Here is a 24,199-nt window from a genome sequence, read left to right as displayed (position 1 = left end):
TACATAGTGTTGTTTTGTATATTATGTATCATTCAATATAATTATTACATAGTGTTGTTTTGTATGTTATGTATCATTCATTATAATTATTACATAGTGTTGTTTTGTATATTATGTATCATTCAATATAATTATTACATAGTGTTGTTTTGTATGTTATGTATCATTCATTCTAATTATTACATAGTGTTGTTTTGTATGTTATGTATCATTCAATATAATTATTATTAGTGTTGTTCTGTATGTTATGTAAGATTCATTATAATTATTACATAATGTTGTTTTGTATGCTATGTAGATTCATTATAATTATTACATAGTGTTGTTTTGTATATTATGTATCATTCAATATAATTATTACATAGTGTTATTTTGTATGTTATGTATCATTCAATATAATTATTACATAGTGTTGTTTTGTATATTATGTATCATTCATTATAATTATTACATAGTGGTGTTTTGTATGTTTATGTATTATTCAATATAATTATTATTAATGTTGTTTTGTATGTTATGTATCATTCAATATAATTATTACATAGTGTTCTTTTGTATGCTATGTATCATTCAATATAATTATTACATAGTGTTATTTTGTATGTTATGTATCATTCAATATAATTATTACATAGTGGTGTTTTGTATGTTTATGCATTATTCAATATAATTATTATTAATGTTGTTTTGTATGTTATGTATCATTCATTCTAATTATTACATAGTGTTGTTTTGTATGTTATGTATCATTCAATATAATTATTATTAGTGTTGTTCTGTATGTTATGTAAGATTCATTATAATTATTACATAATGTTGTTTTGTATGCTATGTAGATTCATTATAATTATTACATAGTGTTGTTTTGTATATTATGTATCATTCAATATAATTATTACATAGTGTTGTTTTGTATGTTATGTATCATTCAATATAATTATTACATAGTATTGTTTTGCATGTTATGTATCATTCAATATAATTATTACATAGTGTTATTTTGTATGTTATGTATCATTCAATATAATTATTACATAGTGTTGTTTTGTATATTATGTATCATTCATTATAATTATTACATAGTGGTGTTTTGTATGTTTATGTATTATTCAATATAATTATTATTAATGTTGTTTTGTATGTTATGTATCATTCAATATAATTATTACATAGTGTTGTTTTGTATGCTATGTATCATTCAATATAATTATTACATAGTGTTATTTTGTATGTTATGTATCATTCAATATAATTATTACATAGTGGTGTTTTGTATGTTTATGTATTATTCAATATAATTATTATTAATGTTGTTTTGTATGTTATGTATCATTCAATATAATTATTACATAGTGTTGTTTTGTATGTTATGTATCATTCAATATAATTATTACATAGTGTTGTTCTGTATGTTATGTATCATTCAATGTAATTATTATTAATGTTGTTTTGTATGTTATGTATCATTCAATATAATTATTACTAATGTTGTTTTGTATGTTATGTATCATTCAATATAATTATTATTAATGTTGTTTTGTATGTTATGTATCATTCATTGTTATTAATACATAATGTTGGTTTCTTTTTATAGAATGGTTATATATGGTTAAGGACAATCCTACAATAGTGGACAAATTTAAAACCTCAATTTCTAAATCTTTCTGTTAACTCGTTATTACCATTCATATAGCATAACATTTTAAAAAGAGAACGGGCAAGCTTTAATTTTCCATCCTTTTGATAATTCCGTATCAAATACAGAAAAATGTACATTTATTTATAATGTTGTGTATCAACCAACAAAGCCAACAAATTCTTAATTTCGAAATTATATTAACGCTTGGCTGCGATGTACAATTTTTTTTTCTTTACAATTTATACAATGAACGACATTCAGTCATATTAATCAGAATGCACCCCATGTTTGGAGGAAATCCTGTCAACGATGCTGATGCTATCACATTGTATGTTCTAAATATTATGTGTCAATATGTCAAAGTTTATTCGGTATTCCAAGGCATATGTTGATGTATAGAAGTTAATTCGTTCCTAAAGAGTGTGGAACAAGTAATCAGAATGTTCTTAGCATTTTCCACTCCTACTACAAAAATATCATGTTAATAAGTTAAAATAGATTCGGTATTCCAGAGTATGTGTTGATTTAAAGAAGATAATTCGTTACTCAAGAGTGTGGAACAGGTAATAAGAATGTTATTAGCAATTGCGTGGTATTATTGTTACAAAATAGGCACTCCAATGTTACAATAATGAAATATTTCCAATGATATTACCGTGGTGGGATGTGCGCACAATGAAATACATGTGCGATTGTATCGTGCACGCTAATGTGCGCACGACGGGCGATTGATACGAAGTCTGATCGATAGCTATCGTGGTCGATATGAATTTAGAAATAGATTACAAACAATGTTAAAATGTTCTGAACGGTTTTGAAAAAAGATGACACAAACATGGTCTCTGTAATATTCTTCATAGAATTATATATGTCAGATTATCCATCTGAGAGGCTATTTAAGAAAATGAAATCATATGGCGTCGTGTGATCAGCCAGTGCTCCAGTTCATGGCCATATATATCGCCACAGAGTCACATATATAGAGAATCAATACCGAATACATTCTTGATTCTACATAAAAACACAAGAAACAAAGATACAATCGATGCTGTGCTGATAAATTAATGATGATTGATATTGAATTCTCTGACTCTGGAATCATTCCCTAAGGAGCTGTAGGCTGTTTGCAAACAGAGAGCGAAGTGATGCTAGGTTATGCTCTATTCCAAATGATACTTCTTTGCTTTGCATTAGTCTCATAAATCCATCGCATTTCTTTTTTCTCCGAGACGTGCGGCTACTATATGTAGCATTTATTTCTTTATAATTTAAACAATGAAAGACTTCAGTCATTACAGTAATTAAAACTATTTCTTGTCAGGTAGTATGGATTTTTTTGTCCTATTGTTATTGGGTTTGGTTTTTTTTTTTTTTTTTTGTCTCTCTTTGGTTTTTTTTGTTTTCTTCTACTTTTTTGGTCTTTAGTAGAACGATTGGCCATAAATGAAATATAGATTACCCTTATAAAATATCACAGCATATTTAACATCTTTGTCAATCAGTAATTGTACTTACAACAACATCCATGTTTTTTTTTATATTTAAGTACACTATATATTGCATGTCTATATATTGATGATGTATTGCTTGTCTTTTGTGTTTTTGATGCGTTGTATGTCTTGTGTAAATAATTTTGAAAATGAATAAAAAACAAATTAAAAAAAAACTACTTCTTGTCACTTGCTATTCTTACAAGGACAGGACACATACCATTAATTTCATCTGTTTTTAGCAACGAATGGAGTTATATTGCGACTTATAGATCATAAATTAATTTTACCGATGAAAGGTTAAGAAAGTAGGACGGTCTCGTGAACAAGCCTTTCTCGCCTTACTAGATACATTGACGTCAAAAATAAGACGGCCTCGGAAATAAGCCTAGGATTCCTTAAATGAAAAAAGAAAAAGAAAATAAGCCACGGCTTATTATCACGATTTTGGGTATTATACCTACATGTACTTACTTTGAATATGTACATTATGAAAGTTTAAAATCGTGTTAATATGCATCAAAATTATATTTGTATATATCTTTGCAGATAGTTAATGTTGTTTCTCAATATTGATCGTCTGATCTTACGAAATTTCATATTTTCTCGATGCAAACACACCGCGGACGATGTATACATCCCACAACTGTACCTCCGACTAATAGATAGTACATAAGTACGAGCAATAACACTGTATCGATTAAAACATATGATTAAATATGCATATGGCCAAGTAAGCATGCTGTGCCAATTGGTAGAAGTCATAGCTTTGTTATCATTGTAAGGGATTCGACGGCCTAACAGTCATCAATGTGATATGAGGACGGCTGACAAGCACCGAGCGAGGAAAATAAAGTACAGAAAATGAAAAACAGACAGTGAATAAGGGAAAAAAAAGAAAAGGAAAAATTAATATAAAAGTATGAAATTTATTAAAGGATGTGGATAAAGGGTTTCATTTACTCACTTTTGACCTCTTTCAATGTATCGAAAACCCCAATAAGGATGAAGTAAAAGTAATCATTTAATAATTCTTTTTTTATAATTCATCAAAAGTATAAACAAGCTAGGGTAAGTATAACGCCCGTGACAAGTGGACATGCTAGTTTATTTTGTCACAGGTTACCTTGTTATAGCAGCGTCATCATATCACAGGTTATAATTATGTCTGTGTCTAATATTCTGGACCGGTCACGTTTTGTCTGGCCACTGACCGGCTGTCTTTTGATCACTCTTTCAATGCCGAATGGGTACAATATTCACAAGAGGTCCAGAGGGCCTATATCGCTTTCCTATTTGAACATCAGAATTGTGTTTATCTCTTGATGGCCAGCAATGTTATATTTGTTGATGCGTTGGAGATCTAAGCTGTGTCAAAGATGTAACAAAGGGGTTGGGAAAGACCCCATGGACTACTTTTGCAACATGATATTGTTTATCTCTTGATGACCAATAATGCTTTATATGGTTATGGAGTGGGAATCTCAACAGTTTCAAAAATATAAGATACTGGGTCCCTCGGGCTGGGAAAAGACCCCCAATGACTTACATGTATTTTTTATATCAGGATTGTATTAATCACTAGATGCCAACCTCTGCTTTTTATGGTTACAGAGTTGGGATCTAAACGATTTCAAAGATACAACAAAGAAGCTAAGTCACTAGGGGTAGAGAATGACACCAAAGCCTATCTTACATCACTGTTTTTGTTTATCTCTTGATACCAAACAATGCTATACAAGTTTTGAAGGTGAAGATCTTCAACGGTTTCAAACCACAAGAAAGAACGTCCCTAGGGTTGGAGAAAGACCCCCTGGCATATTTTTTTCAAAAAAGTTGTGTTTATCTCTTGATTGCAAGCAATGCTATATTTTATTATAGGGTAGGGATCTTACCTCAATTCTGTATATGTTTATGAGATTTGAATCTAATTCGTTTAACAGTTAAAACTAGAAACAATTTCCTATGGGTAGGGAAAGACCCCAGGCCCTATTTTTACAATAGGATTGTGTTTATCTCTTGGTATCCAGCAATGCTATATATGGTTATGATAGGATACCAACAGCTTTAAAAAATATAAGTCTTCTATAGCAATATTACCAAAGTTTGACCCCGAACCACAACTCCAGGGGGTCATCCCAACAATTTGTAGCTTTTTGAATCCCCATCACATAAAGATGCTACCAGTCATACATGAGTGATATACTTTAGAGAGGAATTCGTTTATAGCAGTATGGCAAAACTACTTCCTTTTGGCTCCGCTACGTGTCTGCGAAGGAACATGATATTCAGAAACTCCGGGATGACTGCGAAGCATCATTATACTTTATTTCATAGTACTTCCCTATTACATTTCAAAATACGTATCAATCATTCAATACAAAAAAATATAAGGCATTGTGCGAATGTTGCAAAATACGTTCAGTTAAGAACGGAATAGCCGAAGTCGTAGGGAGCAAGGTAAACGTTTGACTTATCCGGTGGTTCGACTAAACCGTGTTTTAGGTAAATATGCAATGACATAAATGACTCACATTCATGACTTGTCTGTCATACACATGTCTGATAATGATTTTTAATGGATTTAACATTATATATGCCAAAATTCCAGAACAATTTAAATGTTGATGTCTAATTAGCACTGGTAGCGTCACACACGTGAAAACACACGCACATGCGTGTTGCTTAAACATGTTGTATAAAGCATGCCCGTATTATGCATTAAATTCTTTATTTCCTTCAAAATAATGAAGAGTACAATGAAAATGAAAAATGAATAAGTGTAGATAAATATTTTAAAATTCGAAAGGTGCAGACAAACATTAACAAATATATTGGATCATTAATAAAATGTATTATGAATGAGAAAACATAAATTCATCAATGATGACCTAGTCTTAGATTACATATTTTAACAAGTTATGTAAATGACAGTTTGTGAAAAATGTGTCACAGGGAAACAAAGTATATATATATGATATATGTGTTAGGTAAATTATTATTTAATTAGTTATCTTGTATCTGTATGGCTAAGCACATGTGCACGAGCTCCAAAGTTTACTGTCAGTGTCTTGTCTGTTTAGTATTCGTTAATGTTCGTACGTTGATGTGTAATCCCATATATGGTATGTTACCACCTGTCGGTAGTGTCAGTGTGTGTCTATATTTGGCAGTGTTATGTGTCCAGGTGTGATAGGTGAGAATGTCGTGCAAAAGTGCTTGTGTAGGTTAACAAAACCCTAATACTTTCGCGGTACAGCGTAGTCGGCCGGTATAGAGCATCGAGGACGTATCCTCTGGGGTCCTTTGCTCAGGAACGTATACATATTATATGTAGACGATATTTTGACACAACTATGACCAGTTAGTGAAGGGGTTTTGTCTATTTCTTGTTGTCTCGTCCATGTCGGGGGAAAATAAACGGATCAGCAGCAGTGAATGTTATTTTGCTATTCATTTGGCTGAGACAAATGTAACAAACGTACAACATTCACTGAAAGGTAATATTATGTGTCTATTCAGAAAAAAATGGCAATCATGATCATATTGAAATACTGCATATACAGCTTCACTTGGGACACCCAATAAATTAAACATTTGAGCATCTCTGTCTGCTCCATCGAAGGCCGCATATTGTCTAATAAACAGTGAGCAACCTTACCTTATAAAACATGTTCTACCAAAATTGTCAATTTGAACTGTGAGGGAAACTGCTCTAAATTAGGAAATCATACAAAATATCTTTAAAACTGTACTGTACTTGTGAAGAATATCCTAAACGTCAGTAATGAATCTCTTTTTCAATCTCTACACACCAAGAGGCTTTCGATGCAAGCACAATAAAAATATTTCTTTAGACGTGCAGCTCCCCCCTCCCCCCTCCCCCCCCCCCCCCCCCCCCCCCCCCCCCCCCTGTGAGTTTGTGATAGCATTAAAGCATGGCTGACATGTAACAGCCAATCACGTACGCTGCTGTGAGTTTGTGATAGCATTAAAACATTGCTGACATGTTTAATGCTATCACAAACTCACAGCAGCGTACGTGATTGGCTACACTTGGCTTTTGTTAGTCACTGTGTGTGTCAATGCACTGTCAAAATATATTATGAAATGTGAAAATGTCTCGGAAATCAAAATGTAAACGGGCACTCTAATGAATTAGTTTATTTTCCAAAGTGAAATAGAAATACAATAGTTAAATTGACGCCTCTTAAAACATGCTTGTATTGGCTTAATTTTCCTATAAATATTTCATTTGCCATACGCGGTATAAACAAACCAAAGCTCGGTTAGCTTGATAGCAGATAGTACAAAAAAGATTGTATTCTAATTCATAAAAAAATAAAAATAGCGATGACATTTTGTATGACTAGTGATCTTCAACATTCTAAAAATATGAATATACCTGCAGTTCAATATTAACTACGAAACGGATTTAAATATCTGTCATAACCATGATAGCTATTTGTAATGCGTTAATCTGGAAAGGTAATCGGCATTAATAAGGACAAGCCGTTAGATCCGAAATGTTTTATTTTTATTGGCAAATGCTTATTGATAAAAACAAAATGTTCGACAGTAATATATATTCGACACAACCGTAATATTTGAATTAACAGTGTTCAAAACAACTTTGTTTGGTTTACTAAGATAACGAAGGAGGGAAATCGAGATAAAACAAAATATTCGACTTATCCAACTTATTCAATTCAAGCATGTTCGACGCAATTCAGTTTTACTGTATTACCTATTGCATTTGCACTGATGTCATTATTTAATAATAGCACTGCATCTGTTATTGATTTTTAGAGTAGGCATCACATCACATAAGGGGTATATACAAGACTGCATCAACATCACAGCAGATATGCATGTTCAATTTGTCAGACAAAATATTTCTATCCAAAGATAATGCTTAAGTCTGGTCGTTTTTGAGGAGAAATATTTCATCAGTGGACACATTTTATCACTGGAACTTAATATTATCGCTATAGGTATCAAAATATACGTATTCTAATCAAAGGGCGGAAAGCCTCAGCGAATGAATACACCATTGAGATAATGAAGATGGTGTTTCCAACTGTTTTAATTCTTGTTACATTATTGAATGTGAAAGGTAAATATGATTTTGAATAATATGAAAATATCTACATTATGTTTTATATGACCATTTCAGCAGAAGTTTCGTTATGAAAAGCTGTTTTATTAATTACATGCATAAGCAAAGCTCATTATCAATACTTTTTAATTAATTGTTATTTTTTCGGATAGATTTTCCAATAATTACAATATATTCTATGTTTTCTACATTTGTGAGTTTCTGCTGTTGATTTTTTATTCTGAATTCTTTGATAGTCTGTATTTGTTTCTATAATTTGTGGGTTTTGCTGTTGTCGTTGACTCTAAATGCTTGTCAAATCAGTAGTTCTATATTCATCTGATTAAATTCTGGTTAAGTGTATATATTGTTTTGTGTATTGGATTTCTGTTGCTGTAGGTTCACTGAATTCTCTTGTTTGTACTGTTTTCCTTTGGCTCTGAGTCTGTATTTTTTAAATTTATTTTTTGTTCTTTCGTACATTTATTGAATTTTCATTTTCATGCTGTTGTCCTTTGACTCTGGATTCTGGTTCAATCTGCATGATTTATTTTTAAAATTGTTTTTGTTATTATCTTCTCACCATAACTTCTGGTTCATTCATGGTGTTTTATAATGCTTAGCCCGTCAATCGTTATACTAAATTAATGCCTTTTTATTTTACTATTCACAGCGATTTCCAACATCCGAATCGCCACCCCAAGTTTTTTTAGCTACATCAGTTTGACCCAATATGGATATGTTTATCAGCCGGTGCCGGACTGTCTCGCACACTTTACGTTCCAGGTGAAAGCTTGTCGTGATGTACATGTGGGACTTTTCAACACTGCTGGAGAACCTTACACATACGGCCTTGTTCTAGGTGGTTGGGGAAATGCCAAGTCAAGATTAAGAGCTTGGTCGTCGTCTTACGTTGATAATTTCGAGAGGAATATAGTGGATTGTAACGTCTACAAGAGTTTCTGGGTATCTTGGCGAAACAATGTTATATCGGTAGGGCGTGGCAACTCATTCAATGTTGGCACGTTATTGTCCTTCACAGATCAACACCCAAACCAAATACGATATGTTGGAATCACGACAGGATTCGGTGCCTCGGGTGAATGGGAAATACCAATTAAACGTAAGAATCTCACATACGTGAAAATTCATAATATAATTGTACATTTAAAGTAAATTTCTCTTATTTGAAATAAAAATGCATCTAAATCTCAAATAAGAATGATAATAAACATGCATCATAAGTAATTGGAATGTTTAAGAATAATGTTCAATGTCTTTTTATTGCCGTGCATTCGAATGGAAACTGAAGGATTACCGTTAGCATACATATATTGTGTCTTTCAATATTAATTTTCTTATTTCAGGGCCACCATTGCACTGCTATCAACATGTTCAATGGTCTGTAAAACCAGGACTTCAGAACACAAACATGACAGCCAACATCACTTGGTCTGTGACAGCTGATAACCTCGGACAGTGTGCTGTGGCCTGTAAACGGAGTAATTCATGCGTGTCCTTTGTATACAACAACGAGAAAGAGACATGTCAAGGTCATGGGCTTAAGTTCCATAATATCGCCGAAGGCCAAGGCCATATACACAAAGGAAGTCACTACTTCACCAAGCATTAGCCTTTGCAACAGCTTTCTGTGTTGCTATGAAGAAGAAAAAAGACGCCTTGCAAAGTTTTTAATAGATGATAATTGGGTCTCCAAATAACTTACATGTATATTCTCATCACATTCTAGTTCTTGAGTGCAGTTTAGGGAAAATGAAAGCTAATTATTCCTTGCACACTCTACAAAAAGTGTTTCAGACACAAATACAAAGCAAACGAATATTGTTAAATATCCGCTTTTATCTGTTTATATTTTTAGCTGATATGATACATTACAGTGACAAACGCCTATCTCCTGTTTTATATTTAATCATTGACGCGTGTTGTGATTAGTCTGCAATCCTGTGTTGTTATAGGAAAATAACACTACAGAGAATGGAGTAAGATACTTATATTTCCGTTTCTAATGCAAGGTTTTCCTAAAAGTGTTATCACATTACAGACATATAAATACATACAATTGACTGCTATCGGCGAATTATATGGTCCTTGTATATCGATGTAATTTATCATTCGATCGTGAGGATATTCGCCTTTTATACAACATATACTTATATAAATTGCTGTGAGATTCATTCATAATTTAATGTTTTCATCTGGTAGTACGAATAGGTTACCACGAGGAATGCGTATTGTTATCAACGGTGTGATTGTTTTCGTGATTATAACGACAATACAAATTTTTTGTGATGTAAGGTCATAAAGAGGCATGCAGTAGAGGCCGTGTTTAAATCAATAATCTAAAACCAAAACCATGAACATCTATGTACAATGTACCAGAGGAAGGAAGACTTTTGATATAATTATCGATGGTAAGTATTCAAGTAAGGATGTGCAGTGTCGGTTAACGACAGTTGTCTTGTCAACGGCGCGACCAGGTGTTGAGAAATGAAAGCAATTGATTTAATGTTAATTTTGTAGAGCAAGACTCAATTTACATGCTACAACTGGGATGTCAACCGTGGTATAATCAATAACTTGATGTTTATAGTCAACGTCTTATCTTTCATATTTTATACTTTCACATATTTCATACTTGTTTTGTAAAAACAATCATTTGTGTTCGATATTATGATATATATTTTATTTATATTACAAAACTTTTCATTGATGTTCCATATCTCGATAACTATTCTTAAACCGACTCGTTGGTATTGAAAAATATCACTTGTATTCTATAGTTTTCATTTTATTTTTCATTGTCATTTCAAGAGTGTTAACTACTTTATGAATTTAAGTGCGATGTTTATAAAAATTATTGTATAGTTGTATTGTATTGATAAATGTATTGCTTTGCTTAATTTGAATTTTTGATAAATTAATACTTGCATATCCTGTATAAGGCTCGATATCAGTTACATGATAACACACTTTGTGTGTCCTTATTACGTTATGATTATTACATATTGTTGTTTTATGTGATAGAACAATGGCTCATTAAGGGCAATCTTCTAATGTTGCAAATCTTTCTGTTTACTCAACATTAAAATTCAGATAGTATAAGATTTTGAAAAATGAAGGTAAAACCGTGTATTTATCTACTTATCAACTATTCCATTCAATGTGCAAATATAAATATATATATATATATTTACAATGTTGTGAATCCAATAACAGTTGCAAATCTACCAAATTTTTCTCAGTTTTCTTAAGAGTGAAAATCAGAATTCATCCCAAGTGTTTAGGAAATATATGGAAGCTGGATTTGAAGCTCTGAAAAATTATACATTTTTGAAAACAATGTTACATTATTCATATATCATAAAAATATTGAATATTGTCCTTACTTTCAAACTTACATATTATATAAATAAAAACCTTTTATGTTTCATACTAATGTACTCATTATTAACTGCAGGAGAAAACTAATATTGGCTATGCTGTTATTGAATCCTTTTTCTATATGAAATAAAATTTGTTGGAATCGAAATCAGTTGTATGATCAATACATCTATGAAGCGGTCATGTCCTGCATAAGGGCTTGATATTAGTTTTTATTATGATACATGATTTGATACTACTATGTCTTTATAAGGTTGGCATCAGTTTCATTATAGATAAATCAATAAATACACATTATCAAATCCTGTATAAGAATCGATATCAAATATATAGATAGATAAATTAATATGTGCTGACGTATCTTTAATATTCCTAACTAGCAGACAAAGAAGAAAACCCACTACTTACGACATGCAGTTTGAGAGAGGGCTCACTAAGGAAATTCATGGACTTATATTCAGGCATCAATATGCCTTTGTAGATTCGTTACCCAATAGTTTGTTCGAAATATCATGTTAATAAGTTTAAATAGATTCGGTATTCCAGAGTATGTGCTACATATCATGCGGCTGATTATCACGGTTTTAGGGTTTTAGACCTACCGACGTTGAATATGTACGTTATGAAAATGGAGAATTGTGCTAATCTGTATCAGAATTATATCTCTAAATGTCAATGCAGATACTAAAGTTTTTTCTTCTTCTTTTTTCGTTCTCAATTTCTCAATCAAAATGCATTTGTAATTTAAATAAGATATACGTCCTTGATACGACTCATTCCGTATTTTTGTTGTTTCGCAATATTGATCGTCCGATCTTACGAAACCGCACAGACGTGCGATTCAATCGCACAGACAGATTTTTACACAAACGCACATCGCATCATGTGCGGACGATATACACACGATGTTTTGGTGCGTTGTGCGATCCCACAACTGTACCTCCGACTAATAAATAGTACATAAGTACGAGCAATAAAACTGTATCAATTAAAACATATGATGAAATATGCATATGGCCAAGTAAGCATGCTGTGCCAATTGGTAGAAGTCATAGCTTTGTTATCATTGTAAGGGATTCGACGCCCTAGCAGTCGTCAATATCATATGAGGACGGCTGACAAGCACCGAGCGAGGAAAATAAAGTACAGAAAATGGAAATTAGACAGTGAAACAATGTCTATTGGGATGGGGAAAGATCCCCGGGCCCATTTTAACATCAGAATTGTGTTTATCTCTTGATGGCCAGCAATATATATATGTTGATGCGTTGGAGATCGAAGCGAATTCAAAGATATAACAAAGTAACTAATTTTTTAGGGGTTGGGAAAGACCCCATGGACTACTTTTATAATATGATATTGTTTATCATTTGATGACCAATAATGGTATAAATGGTTATGGAGTGAAAATCTCAAAATTTTCATCATTATAACAAAGATACTAAGTCTCTTGGACTGGGGAAAGACCCCCTGGCCTTTTTTTATATCACGATTATGTTTTATATTTTGATGCCAACCTCTGCTTTACATGGTTATAGGGTGGGGATATAAACGGTTTCAAAGAAACTAAGTCCCTAGGGGTGGAGATTAACCCCAGGGCCTATTTTACATGACGATTTTGTTTATCTCTTAATGCCAAACGATGCTATGTACGGTTATGGGGTGGAGATCTCCATGATTTCAAAAACATAAACAAAAGAGTTGTGTTTATCTCTGATGCCCAGCAATGCTATATATTAGTATGGGGTAGGGATCTCATCGGTGTTCAGGAAACTACCGGTTAGTCCCTAGGGGTGGTGAAGATCACGGGGCGTATTTTTCAGACAAGATCGCGTTGAACTCTTCTTGCGCAGCAATACTTTCAAATGGCAGCAAATATATTGTGTAAGGCTAACGGACATATTTGATGGCCATTCATAGTGGTGTTTCCTAGGGAAAGAGTCAAATGTTGACCCTTTTAAATGACTAGGTAAATACCTTGGCACTACAGCAAAACTGCTGCGAAAATTGACATTGCGACTCTCCTTTGTGATGGATGTATACAAATGTTTATCTCTGAATTTATAACAGCCGATTGTCAATGCATACTGATAATGATGGTTATTAGTGCAATCGTTTGGCAAAGTCATAGTTTTTTGGGGGTTTTGTTTTTGTTTTTTTCTATCCCAAAGGGAAAGATATTAACTCAGTTGTGGTCGATTTCTAATAAAGATTAGCAGTCATTTGCAATATACCTCTTAAAGCGTGTTCTCTTTGATACGGACTGACACGCTTGATTGATTCTATCAACCTGGTTAGATTTAGGAGCGTATCGTATTGTCATTTTCATTTACTCATTCAAACGTCTTTGCAAAGGAAAAATAAGTTTTTTTCTGTTTCAGTATACATGTATGTGTTTTGACAGAAAACCATTCCCTATTCCCTATTTGATCAACAACAACCTCACTAAAGAAACCAAGTCAGTTGAAAATGCTACACGATATTGGAGGTTGCTGTGGTTGTAAACAAGCTTGAAATAATATCTAATTCATGAAGGACATTCCGGCTGAATGAAATTGATGTCGGTGCGATTTGATATTTTTTTAATTATGTAGTTGTGTTTTTCACTCCAGTAGCAATTGTAATTAGTTTACCTGACTATCAAACAGTGCAAATGTGACTCCGTATTTTTGTCGAAGGAAACGCTTCCAGAGATTTGATGTATTACAGATCTATATGTTTTAGCTATATAAAAGAGAGGAACATTATTATACAAATACACACGTTTTAAACAAAAAAAAACTAAGTACAGTAGTTCAACATAATTCTATCGGTTATCTACAAAATAGATATTGTTTTGAAAGAGAGCGAAAACAATCATTGTAATTAAATTAATGGTACTATCTAAAAGTACTGAATTATTAAAATGCACGCTTATTAGATATCTCCGGTTCTGAGCGTAGGTGTATTACGTACACAAACTCGTGCTTTGCGATGACGGGGTCGTATCAAAAGAAAAAGGAATTTAAGCGATTTCATAAGATTCCGAACAGCGAGTTTTAATTAAAAATGTGTCCATTTAGGGATCATAATGTAACTCAGTTATTTGATTCACTTAATAAGATACATATTAGATTAGATACGTATGTATATATGGTAGCTGTGCGGCACAGTATTAAGACACTTGTCTTTCAGCTTGGCGGCCGGGGTTCGATTCCCCAATCGGCCAGAAAAAGTATGGGGTTACCTGTCCGGTCATATGGGTTTTCCCCTGGTTCTCCGGTTTCCTCCCACAGTTAAACATCTCACGAACCAATAAGAGTGATTACTGTATTTAGCAGTTGTTGTAAAATAAGTAATGTTTACATTTGTAATAAACATTCATTTATGCAAGTCATACCCATTGAGCGAGATCGAACACTTGTCCGATACATTATATTAATATAACATTTCATGCACAGATCTTGACGGACATGCTCATGTTAATACAAACTCGGAGTATCTCAGTCAAGTCTCGTCTTAATGAAATCACAAAGTCAATGCTTATTCCACAACCGAACAACTCTGGTTCAACCAGCCCAACAGATACAGTGATATGAGAAAGTTTGATATGGAGACCGAACTGTCTGCAAAATATAACGACGAAAAGAACATGAAGTGTTTAATAATTTACTGGATACATGTGTCGTCATCATCATCAAAATTCATCATATTGGATGTTAAAAATACACATACACACCTGCTCCTACATATTTTACAGCAGGACAGAGTACATGTAAATTAAACATAAAAAAACAACAACAAAAGCACATTTATACTCACACAAACATATAATCACACAAACATATACTCACACAAACATATATACTCACACAAACATAAACTCACACAAACATAAACTCACACAAACATATACTCACATGAACTCACACAAACATATACTCACATGAACTCACACAAACATATACTCACACAAACATAAACTCACACAAACATATACTCACACAAACATAAACTCACACAAACATATACTCACACAAACATATACTCACATGAACTCACACAAACATATACTCACACAAACATAAACTCACAAAAACATATACTCACACAAACATATACTCACATGAACTCACACAAACATATACTCACACAAACATATACTCACATGAACTCACACAAACATATAATCACACAAACATATACTCACACAAACATAAACTCACACCAACATATACTCACACAAACATATACTCACACAAACATATACTCACACAAACATCAACTCGCACAAACATATACTCACATGAACTCACACAAACATAAACTCACACAAACATATACTCACACAAACATACTCACACAAACATATACTAACACAAACATATACTCACACAAACATATACTCACACAAACATATACTCACACAAACATAAACTCACACAAACATATACCAACATGAACTCACACAAACATAAACTCACACAAACATATACTCACATGAACTCACACTCACCTGAACTCACACAAACATATACTCACATGAACTCAAACAAACATATACTCACACAAACATATACTCACACAAACATATACTCACACAAACATCAACTCACACAAACATTACACAAACATATACTCACACAAACATATACTCACATGAACTCACACAAACATATACTCACACAAACATATACTCACACAAACATATACTCACACAAACATATACTCACATGAACTCACACTCACATGAACTCACACAAACATATACTCACATGAACTCAAACAAACATATACTCACACAAACATATACTCACACAAACATATACTCACACAAACAAATACTCACACAAACATATACTCACACAAACATATACTCACACAAACATCAACTCACACAAACATTACACAAACATATACTCACACAAACATATACTCACATGAACTCACACAAACATATACTCACATGAACATATACTCACACAAACATAAACTCACACAAACATATACTCACACAAACATATATTCACACAAACATAAACTCACACAAACATATACTCACACAAACATATACTCACACAAACATATATTCACACAAACATAAACTCACACAAACATATACTCACATGAACTCACACAAACATATACTCACATGAACTCACACAAACATACAATGCATACTCACATGAACTCACACAAACATATACTCACATAAACATATATTCACACAAACATGAACTCACACAAACATATACTCACATGAACATATATTCACACAAACATAAACTCACACAAACATATACTCACATGAACTCACACAAACATATACTCACATGAACATATATTCACACAAACATAAACTCACACAAACATATACTCACATGAACTCACACAAACATATACTCACAAAAACATATACTCACACCAACATCAACTCACACAAACATATACTCACACAAACATATACTCACATGAACTCACACAAACATATACTCACACAAACATATTCTCAAATGAACTCAAACAAACATATACTCACACAAACATATACTCACACAAACATAAACTCACACAAACATATGCTCACACAAACATATACTCACACAAACATAAACTCACACAAACATTTACTCACATGAACTCACACAAACATAAACTCACACAAACATATACTCACAAAAACATACTCACACAAACATATTCTCACACAAACATATACTCACACAAACATATACTCACACAAACACATACTCACACAAACATATACTCACACAAACATATACTCACACAAACATATACTCACATGAACTCACACAAACATATACTCACATGAACATATACTCACATGAACTCACACAAACATAAACTCACACAAACATATACTCACAAAAACATACTCACACAAACATATACTCACACAACATATACTCACAAAAACATATACTCACACAAACATATACTCACACAAACATTACACAAACATATACTCACACAAACATAAACTCACACAAACATATACCCACATGATCTCACACAAACATAAACTCACACAAACATAAACTCACACAAACATATACTCACATGAACTCACACAAACATATACTCACATGAACATATATTCACACAAACATAAACTCACACAAACATATACTCACATGAACTCACACAAACATATACTCACATGAACATATATTCACACAAACATAAACTCACACAAACATAAACTCACACAAACATATACTCACATGAACTCACACAAACATATACTCACAAAACATATACTCACACCAACATAAACTCACACAAACATATACTCACACAAACATATACTCACATGAACTCACACAAACATATACTCACACAAACATATTCTCACATGAACTCAAACAAACATATACTCACACAAACATATACTCACACAAACATAAACTCACACAAACATATGCTCACAAAAAACATATACTCACACAAACATAAACTCACACAAACATATACTCACATGAACTCACACAAACATAAACTCACACAAACATATACTCACACAAACATATACTCACACAAACATATACTCACACAAACATATACTCACACAAACAAATACTCACACAAACATATACTCACACAAACATAAACTCACACAAACATATACCCACATGAACTCACACAAACATAAACTCACACAAACATATACTCACACAAACATATACTCACATGAACTCACACAAACATATACTCAAACAAACATATACTCACATGAACTCACACAAACATAAACTCACACAAACATATACTCACAAAAACATACTCACACAAACATATTCTCACACAAACATATACTCACACAAACATATACTCACACAAACATATACTCACACAAACACATACTCACACAAACATATACTCACACAAACATATACTCACACAAACATATACTCACACAAACATATACTCACATGAACTCACACAAACATATACTCACATGAACATATACTCACATGAATTCACACAAACATAAACTCACACAAACATATACTCACAAAAACATACTCACACAAACATATACTCACACAACATATACTCACAAAAACATATACTCACACAAACATATACTCACACAAACATTACACAAACATATACTCACACAAACATATACTCACATGAACTCACACAAACATATACTCACATGAACTCACACAAACATAAACTCACACAAACATATACTCACATGAACTCACACAAACATATACTCACATGAACTCACACAAACATATACTCACAAAAACATATACTCACACAAACATATACTCACATGAACTCACACAAACATATACTCACACAAACATATACTCACAAAAACATATACTCACATGAACTCACACAAACACATACTCACACAAACATATACTCACACAAACATAAACTCACACAAACATATACTCACACAAACACATACTCACACAAACATATACTCACACAAACATATACTCACACAAACATATACTCACACAAACATATACTCACACAAACATATACTCACACAAACATATACTCACATGAACTCACACAAACATATACTCACACAAACATAAACTCACACAAACATATACTCACACAAACATATACTCACACAAACATATACTCACACAAACATATACTCCAGTACCCAACTTGATTAGTTGTATACCTACAAAGGTTAACTTGTAGGTCGTCATGTTGAGTCTGTCCAGATTTTAGATAAGACGGTAACTGTCAAACCACATTATTCCAAATCTGGCAAAACTTCCCTCACCCTCGGTCAACAACAGCATTGTTATATTTCTGCAGCCAGGAGAGACTATCCATGATGTCTTTTGTAATCTTCGCATAATAATTTCTTTCAGAAAAAGGACCTACTGCGTCCTGAATGTAAACATCAGGCACGGTTATGCTCATACATTTCAGATAGTTACGTTTCTTCTGGCGACAGCAGGAGATTCTCTGGAGCTTGAAATCAGAACTCTCGGGAATAAAGATATATGTACCGTTCACTTGCCAAACAATGCTTTGGAAACACTGTAATGCTCCAGAATTTATTTACAATAATCAAGCGATAGTTATGTCTAATGCTCTTACTATAAAATGGAATGTTTTCGATGTACTCGAAACTGACATGTCAAAAAGACAATGTCCTGTCTTTACAATCTTCATCATCCAGAAAGGAGTAGATTGGATGTCAACATTTCTCATTCATCAGTGTGAATTCTAACGTTAATGTTAAGCTCATCTAAACAAATACGTGACTACAGCACAGTTTTGGTAATAAAAAATGAAACTCCTCATACATAGTGTGCAATTTGCGTAGGAAGATAATTATGGGATGTTCCACCACGTATTATTATCATCAACATCACCAACGTTTTGATCTTCAGGTTGCGGCTTTCGTTTCTGATAATTTTTGAAACACTTTGCAAATATGCCAATCTCTTGATTTCAAAACAGCAACCAACCCATTGTGTAGGTAACGTCTTATGTTGTTTAAATGTCTCTTAAAAGACAACCTGCACCTATACGCCGATCTCACATTGTGAGAACAGTACTGAAATGGGTGTTTAAGTCTCCGTCAGACTCGATTTTATACAAAAGATATAATCGCTTCAATAGGATATTTCAAATCATGAGCAATCATAAAGCTAGTTGCTTGAAGAAAAAGTAAAACGTTATATCAAAAGAACAATGAGATTGGGCTACATTGGGTATGTTGTTGCAATATATGTTTCTATCAATAGTTTAATACACTGTACAACGTTTCTAACATCCTAACTTTAACAAGCATGCTGGGTATTGGTAAAGCAATACATGGCCCCTGCCGACCCCCGCTAAAAATAATAGCAGCTTGACCACCTTGACCACATTGACCACCTTGACACAAAAACCTGAAGTTATACCAAACATGCCATGGCTGCAAAAAGTGTGAAAAACTTAGTTGACAGACGGACGGACAGGACGGAAACCTATAGACTCCCTGTTTCACCAGTAGGGGACTGGTTAACAACTTGTATGCATGCTACGGTATGGCAGGGTCAGGGTAGGTTATAAATCTCTCTATACGATATATGATTTTGAGTGAACTGAACATGATGATATTAAAAATCTCATCTGCTCACAAAAAGTTGGGGTTTTTTTCACAAAATACTTAAAAAAAAATATTATCAATTTTTATTTGATGTTTTAAAATCATTTTTATTTAGTTTACGGTTCAAACTTTCCTATTTCGTTAAAATAAGTAATGACTTTTTATCTGTTTTGTAACAATCTGAATTCTTAGTTTAGTATTTTTTAGGTAATAAACTAATAGGCAATGCACCATCAGTTAATTTGGGTTAAATTTATAGCCAATAAGTGGTTTCTAGAGGCAAAATATTCATAAGGTCGACACCTATGGGAAATTAACATTGTTGAAAACCCGATTTTTATGTTTCAACAAATTAAGGACTTCTCATCTTTAATATCTTTAGGTATGCGTAGACTGACGCATATTATACGATTGTGGTCGTCTGAAGTGCACACAGTCGTGTCTATTAGACGTCACGTAAATTGTGTGACGTTAGTGAATGTAAAGTCATATGCAACAGAAAGCATTAAAAAATAAATGTGGGGTTTCTAGCAATGTTTATTTCCCATAGGGGTCGGCCTAAAACAAATTGTTAGATTATAATGGACAGGCATATTTACCTAACGATTAGGTGTAAGTAGAGGTATATCATTCGAACAATTTGGTATGAATTAGGGAACGATCACCATTGATACACAAATGAAACCATAAATAAAAGTAAATTCATAATATCATTCAGAAATGAATTCAGATTATCTGTAGTAATGTCAGACAAATTTGCCCCGTATTGACGGACTCGGCGTCGTTACTTGTGATTTCCGTTCAACAATGTCGGACAAATCGTACCCATATTGACAGACTCAGCCTCTTTGCTTGTGGTTTTCGTCTAACAATGACAGACAAATTTGCTCCATATCGACAGATTCAGTGTTTTTCTTGTGGCTTTCATCCAGCAATGACAGACAAATTTGCTCCATATTGACAGATTCAGTGTTTTTCTTGTGGCTTTCGTCCAGCAATGACAGACAAATTTGCCCCGTATTGACGGACTCGGTATCTTTACTTGTGGTTGGTTTCTTCCCAGTCAATATTTCCCCATCCAGCATAAAGTGATATTACATTGAATCGGAAAGAAACAATAGCTTCCATAATAACTAACTATTCTTATTGATGTTAGAAGTAGACATGCAGTGGAACCATTATGAAATTCGCCACCTGGACCTTCCTTGCCGACATATTCTTTATTAAGAGAGAGAGAGAAAAAACATATTCTTGATTGTTGAAGTGAGAGAAAAAAGAGGAAGAAACAGAAAACTGATCCCCATTCGATCGAATGATCATTATAAACATTGATCCATATTGATCTAAACATTCAATCTGTTTCTGATACCGGCAATAATTAGCATTCAAAATGCTATGTCTTCAAAATTCCAGCTGTAATCTAAACACATTGTACATTTTTGAATCCTATTTTATTGTTGTGCACACTATAAAACTGGTGATTCATTTCTCTAAACATGCTAGCTATTCCTGTTTACAAATCGGAAAATTGTCGAAATAATAAAGGGGATTTATCATATTAACAATACTACTGATTGCAAAGGGGAATATAAAGTGTGAGAAATGCATATATTTCTGTGGTATTTCTTAAGAAACAATAATAAAAACCCTACACTGACATGACCGCCAAGCAGCAATTTCATTTTTGCATCGTTCTCAAAAGAGTATAACCAAAATACAAAATGACTAATAAAATGTAGCATAAGCAGCAAACATACAATAGAAATATCGAAACATAGAATATAAACGCCATAAAAAAACAAAGTTACAATTAGAATAGCATCACTTTATAATTCATTATTTTTTTTGCACGCAATGATACGACAGCACGCCTTAAACCAGATTGTATTGTAACTTATGAGATATATTTTCAATATTTTGTTTACACAATCAGAGGGATACGGAATAACTCCCCCACTATCTCAGTATAGTGTGGACTAGGGGAGTTAACCCCTATCCCAGCCAAGACACTAGAGGTTCATACTTTTTAACTTGACATATTTAATCTATAACTTATCTGTGGCAGGAGATTCAGTAAATTACACATACTTCTGGTATGTTTCCTCTCTAGGTACACTTTGCGTTCTATATGAAGTATATATAAAAGTCAATATACAGGATAGAACGGAAGTATAATAAACACTTTGGAGCCATAGTGCACAGTCCACTCATTTGGTGTGTATAGATGTTAACGAACTCATGTGAAACAGTTTTTGATATACGTTTTTGAGGAAACGCTGGAATCAGTGAAATAAGCATTTAGTTTCCATGATAACCAAAGAAATATCAAGCTGAACACTCCTCCTAAACAGAAATCAGGCAACTATACACACTATAATGACGTGCGTAGCAAGTTCTGTGGAGTCATCTTGAACAATTTTGGAGATATTTTCATGAAGCGCTAAAACAAATGAATTTAATTATTTATTGATTCCATAGTGATCATCAAAATATTGAAACTGGAAATTGTTCATAGCAAAATATACTACCAGACCACTGGATTGGTGGGAGTAGACAGTTTTGAGAAGTTCTTTTTAACGGTTTTGGATTTATGCTCCAGAAACACCACTTGGAGGACGGACACTTTTGTACCTCACCAGCGAAAGCAGAGACATCCTCGACAATTAGATGTAACCTGGGACACGTAACACACCAAACTTATTATCATTTCTAGGCTATGTTATTCAATTCTCATACCATTTTGTTCACATATTGACTGGTGATCCTTCAATTACGTGTACTTTTCAAGAAAAAGCGATAACAAACTTCTACTATCAAAGTCAAAGATGGCAGCCTGTCGGCCAATTTGTTTTCCCACTCGGACTGAAAATTGAATGGGCACAACTAGGGACCAAGGGAAACCAATATATGAAGATTGAGAAATATCTTTCCAGTACTTCGATAGCGATAACAATGATGGAAATCTTTCTGTTTGTAGTGTCAATGTTTGCGTCTACATACATTTTCCTCATGTACTTATTTAAAGTGGGTAATGTACAAAACTTGTGAGGAAAACCTTGGCATGTTGTCAACATTTACACCTCGAGAATAGCACATGTTATTCAACAGTGTCATTTGAAATAGGTCTGCTACTAAAATTGTATGTGTAGTCCATCCCTCCAGAGCCAGAGCAGCTTGAAATTGTAGAATAATACTGTATAACTTAATTCTTGTGTCGTGTTATTATCAAACACGTCCCATAATTTCGTCCTCCAACACTCCTTCACCTGCAACAGACAGTCTTTCTTGCCACTGTCCTAACATGGTCGGAAAGTGAGAAATTATCCCTAGTCCTTTACCTTTCGGTTATTATCACGGAAATGTCTCCCCTGAGAGAATATTAGTGAATGTGTTAGGGAAAAAGTCACTAAGAACCTAGCCAATCCCTAATTCAAGTATAAATTCACGCTTCAAAAATATCAACTGGAAGCAAACATTTT

The 24,199-nt window shown here is 33.1% G+C and overlaps 1 protein-coding gene across 1 annotated transcript; it reads left to right on the top strand.

Moving 5' to 3' along the window:
* Window positions 1–8,196: 8,196 nt before the first annotated feature.
* LOC117314588 (C3 and PZP-like alpha-2-macroglobulin domain-containing protein 8) lies at window positions 8,197–10,981 on the top strand. The gene is made up of 3 exons (XM_033868654.1): window positions 8,197–8,245; window positions 8,901–9,350; window positions 9,595–10,981. The coding sequence occupies exons 1-3, from the start codon at window positions 8,197–8,199 to the stop codon at window positions 9,858–9,860; spliced, it is 765 nt and encodes a 254-aa protein (XP_033724545.1). The 3' UTR covers window positions 9,861–10,981.
* Window positions 10,982–24,199: the final 13,218 nt, after the last annotated feature.

Source organism: Pecten maximus, chromosome 16, assembly GCF_902652985.1.
Source record: "Pecten maximus chromosome 16, xPecMax1.1, whole genome shotgun sequence".
Classification (NCBI taxonomy): Eukaryota; Metazoa; Mollusca; class Bivalvia; order Pectinida; family Pectinidae; genus Pecten; species Pecten maximus.
The sequence above is the reverse complement of the archived record's forward strand: the minus strand, read 5'-3'. Positions and strand labels throughout refer to the sequence as shown.

Excerpts from the sequence above, each read along its gene's own strand:
- LOC117314588 (XM_033868654.1), top strand. The coding sequence starts at position 8,197 with ATGGTGTTTCCAACTGTTTTAATTCTTGTTACATTATTGAATGTGAAA. Across the intron at positions 8,246-8,900 it reads TACATTATTGAATGTGAAAG|CGATTTCCAACATCCGAATC; the intron begins GTAAATATGATT and ends TACTATTCACAG. Across the intron at positions 9,351-9,594 it reads ATGGGAAATACCAATTAAAC|GGCCACCATTGCACTGCTAT; the intron begins GTAAGAATCTCA and ends TTCTTATTTCAG.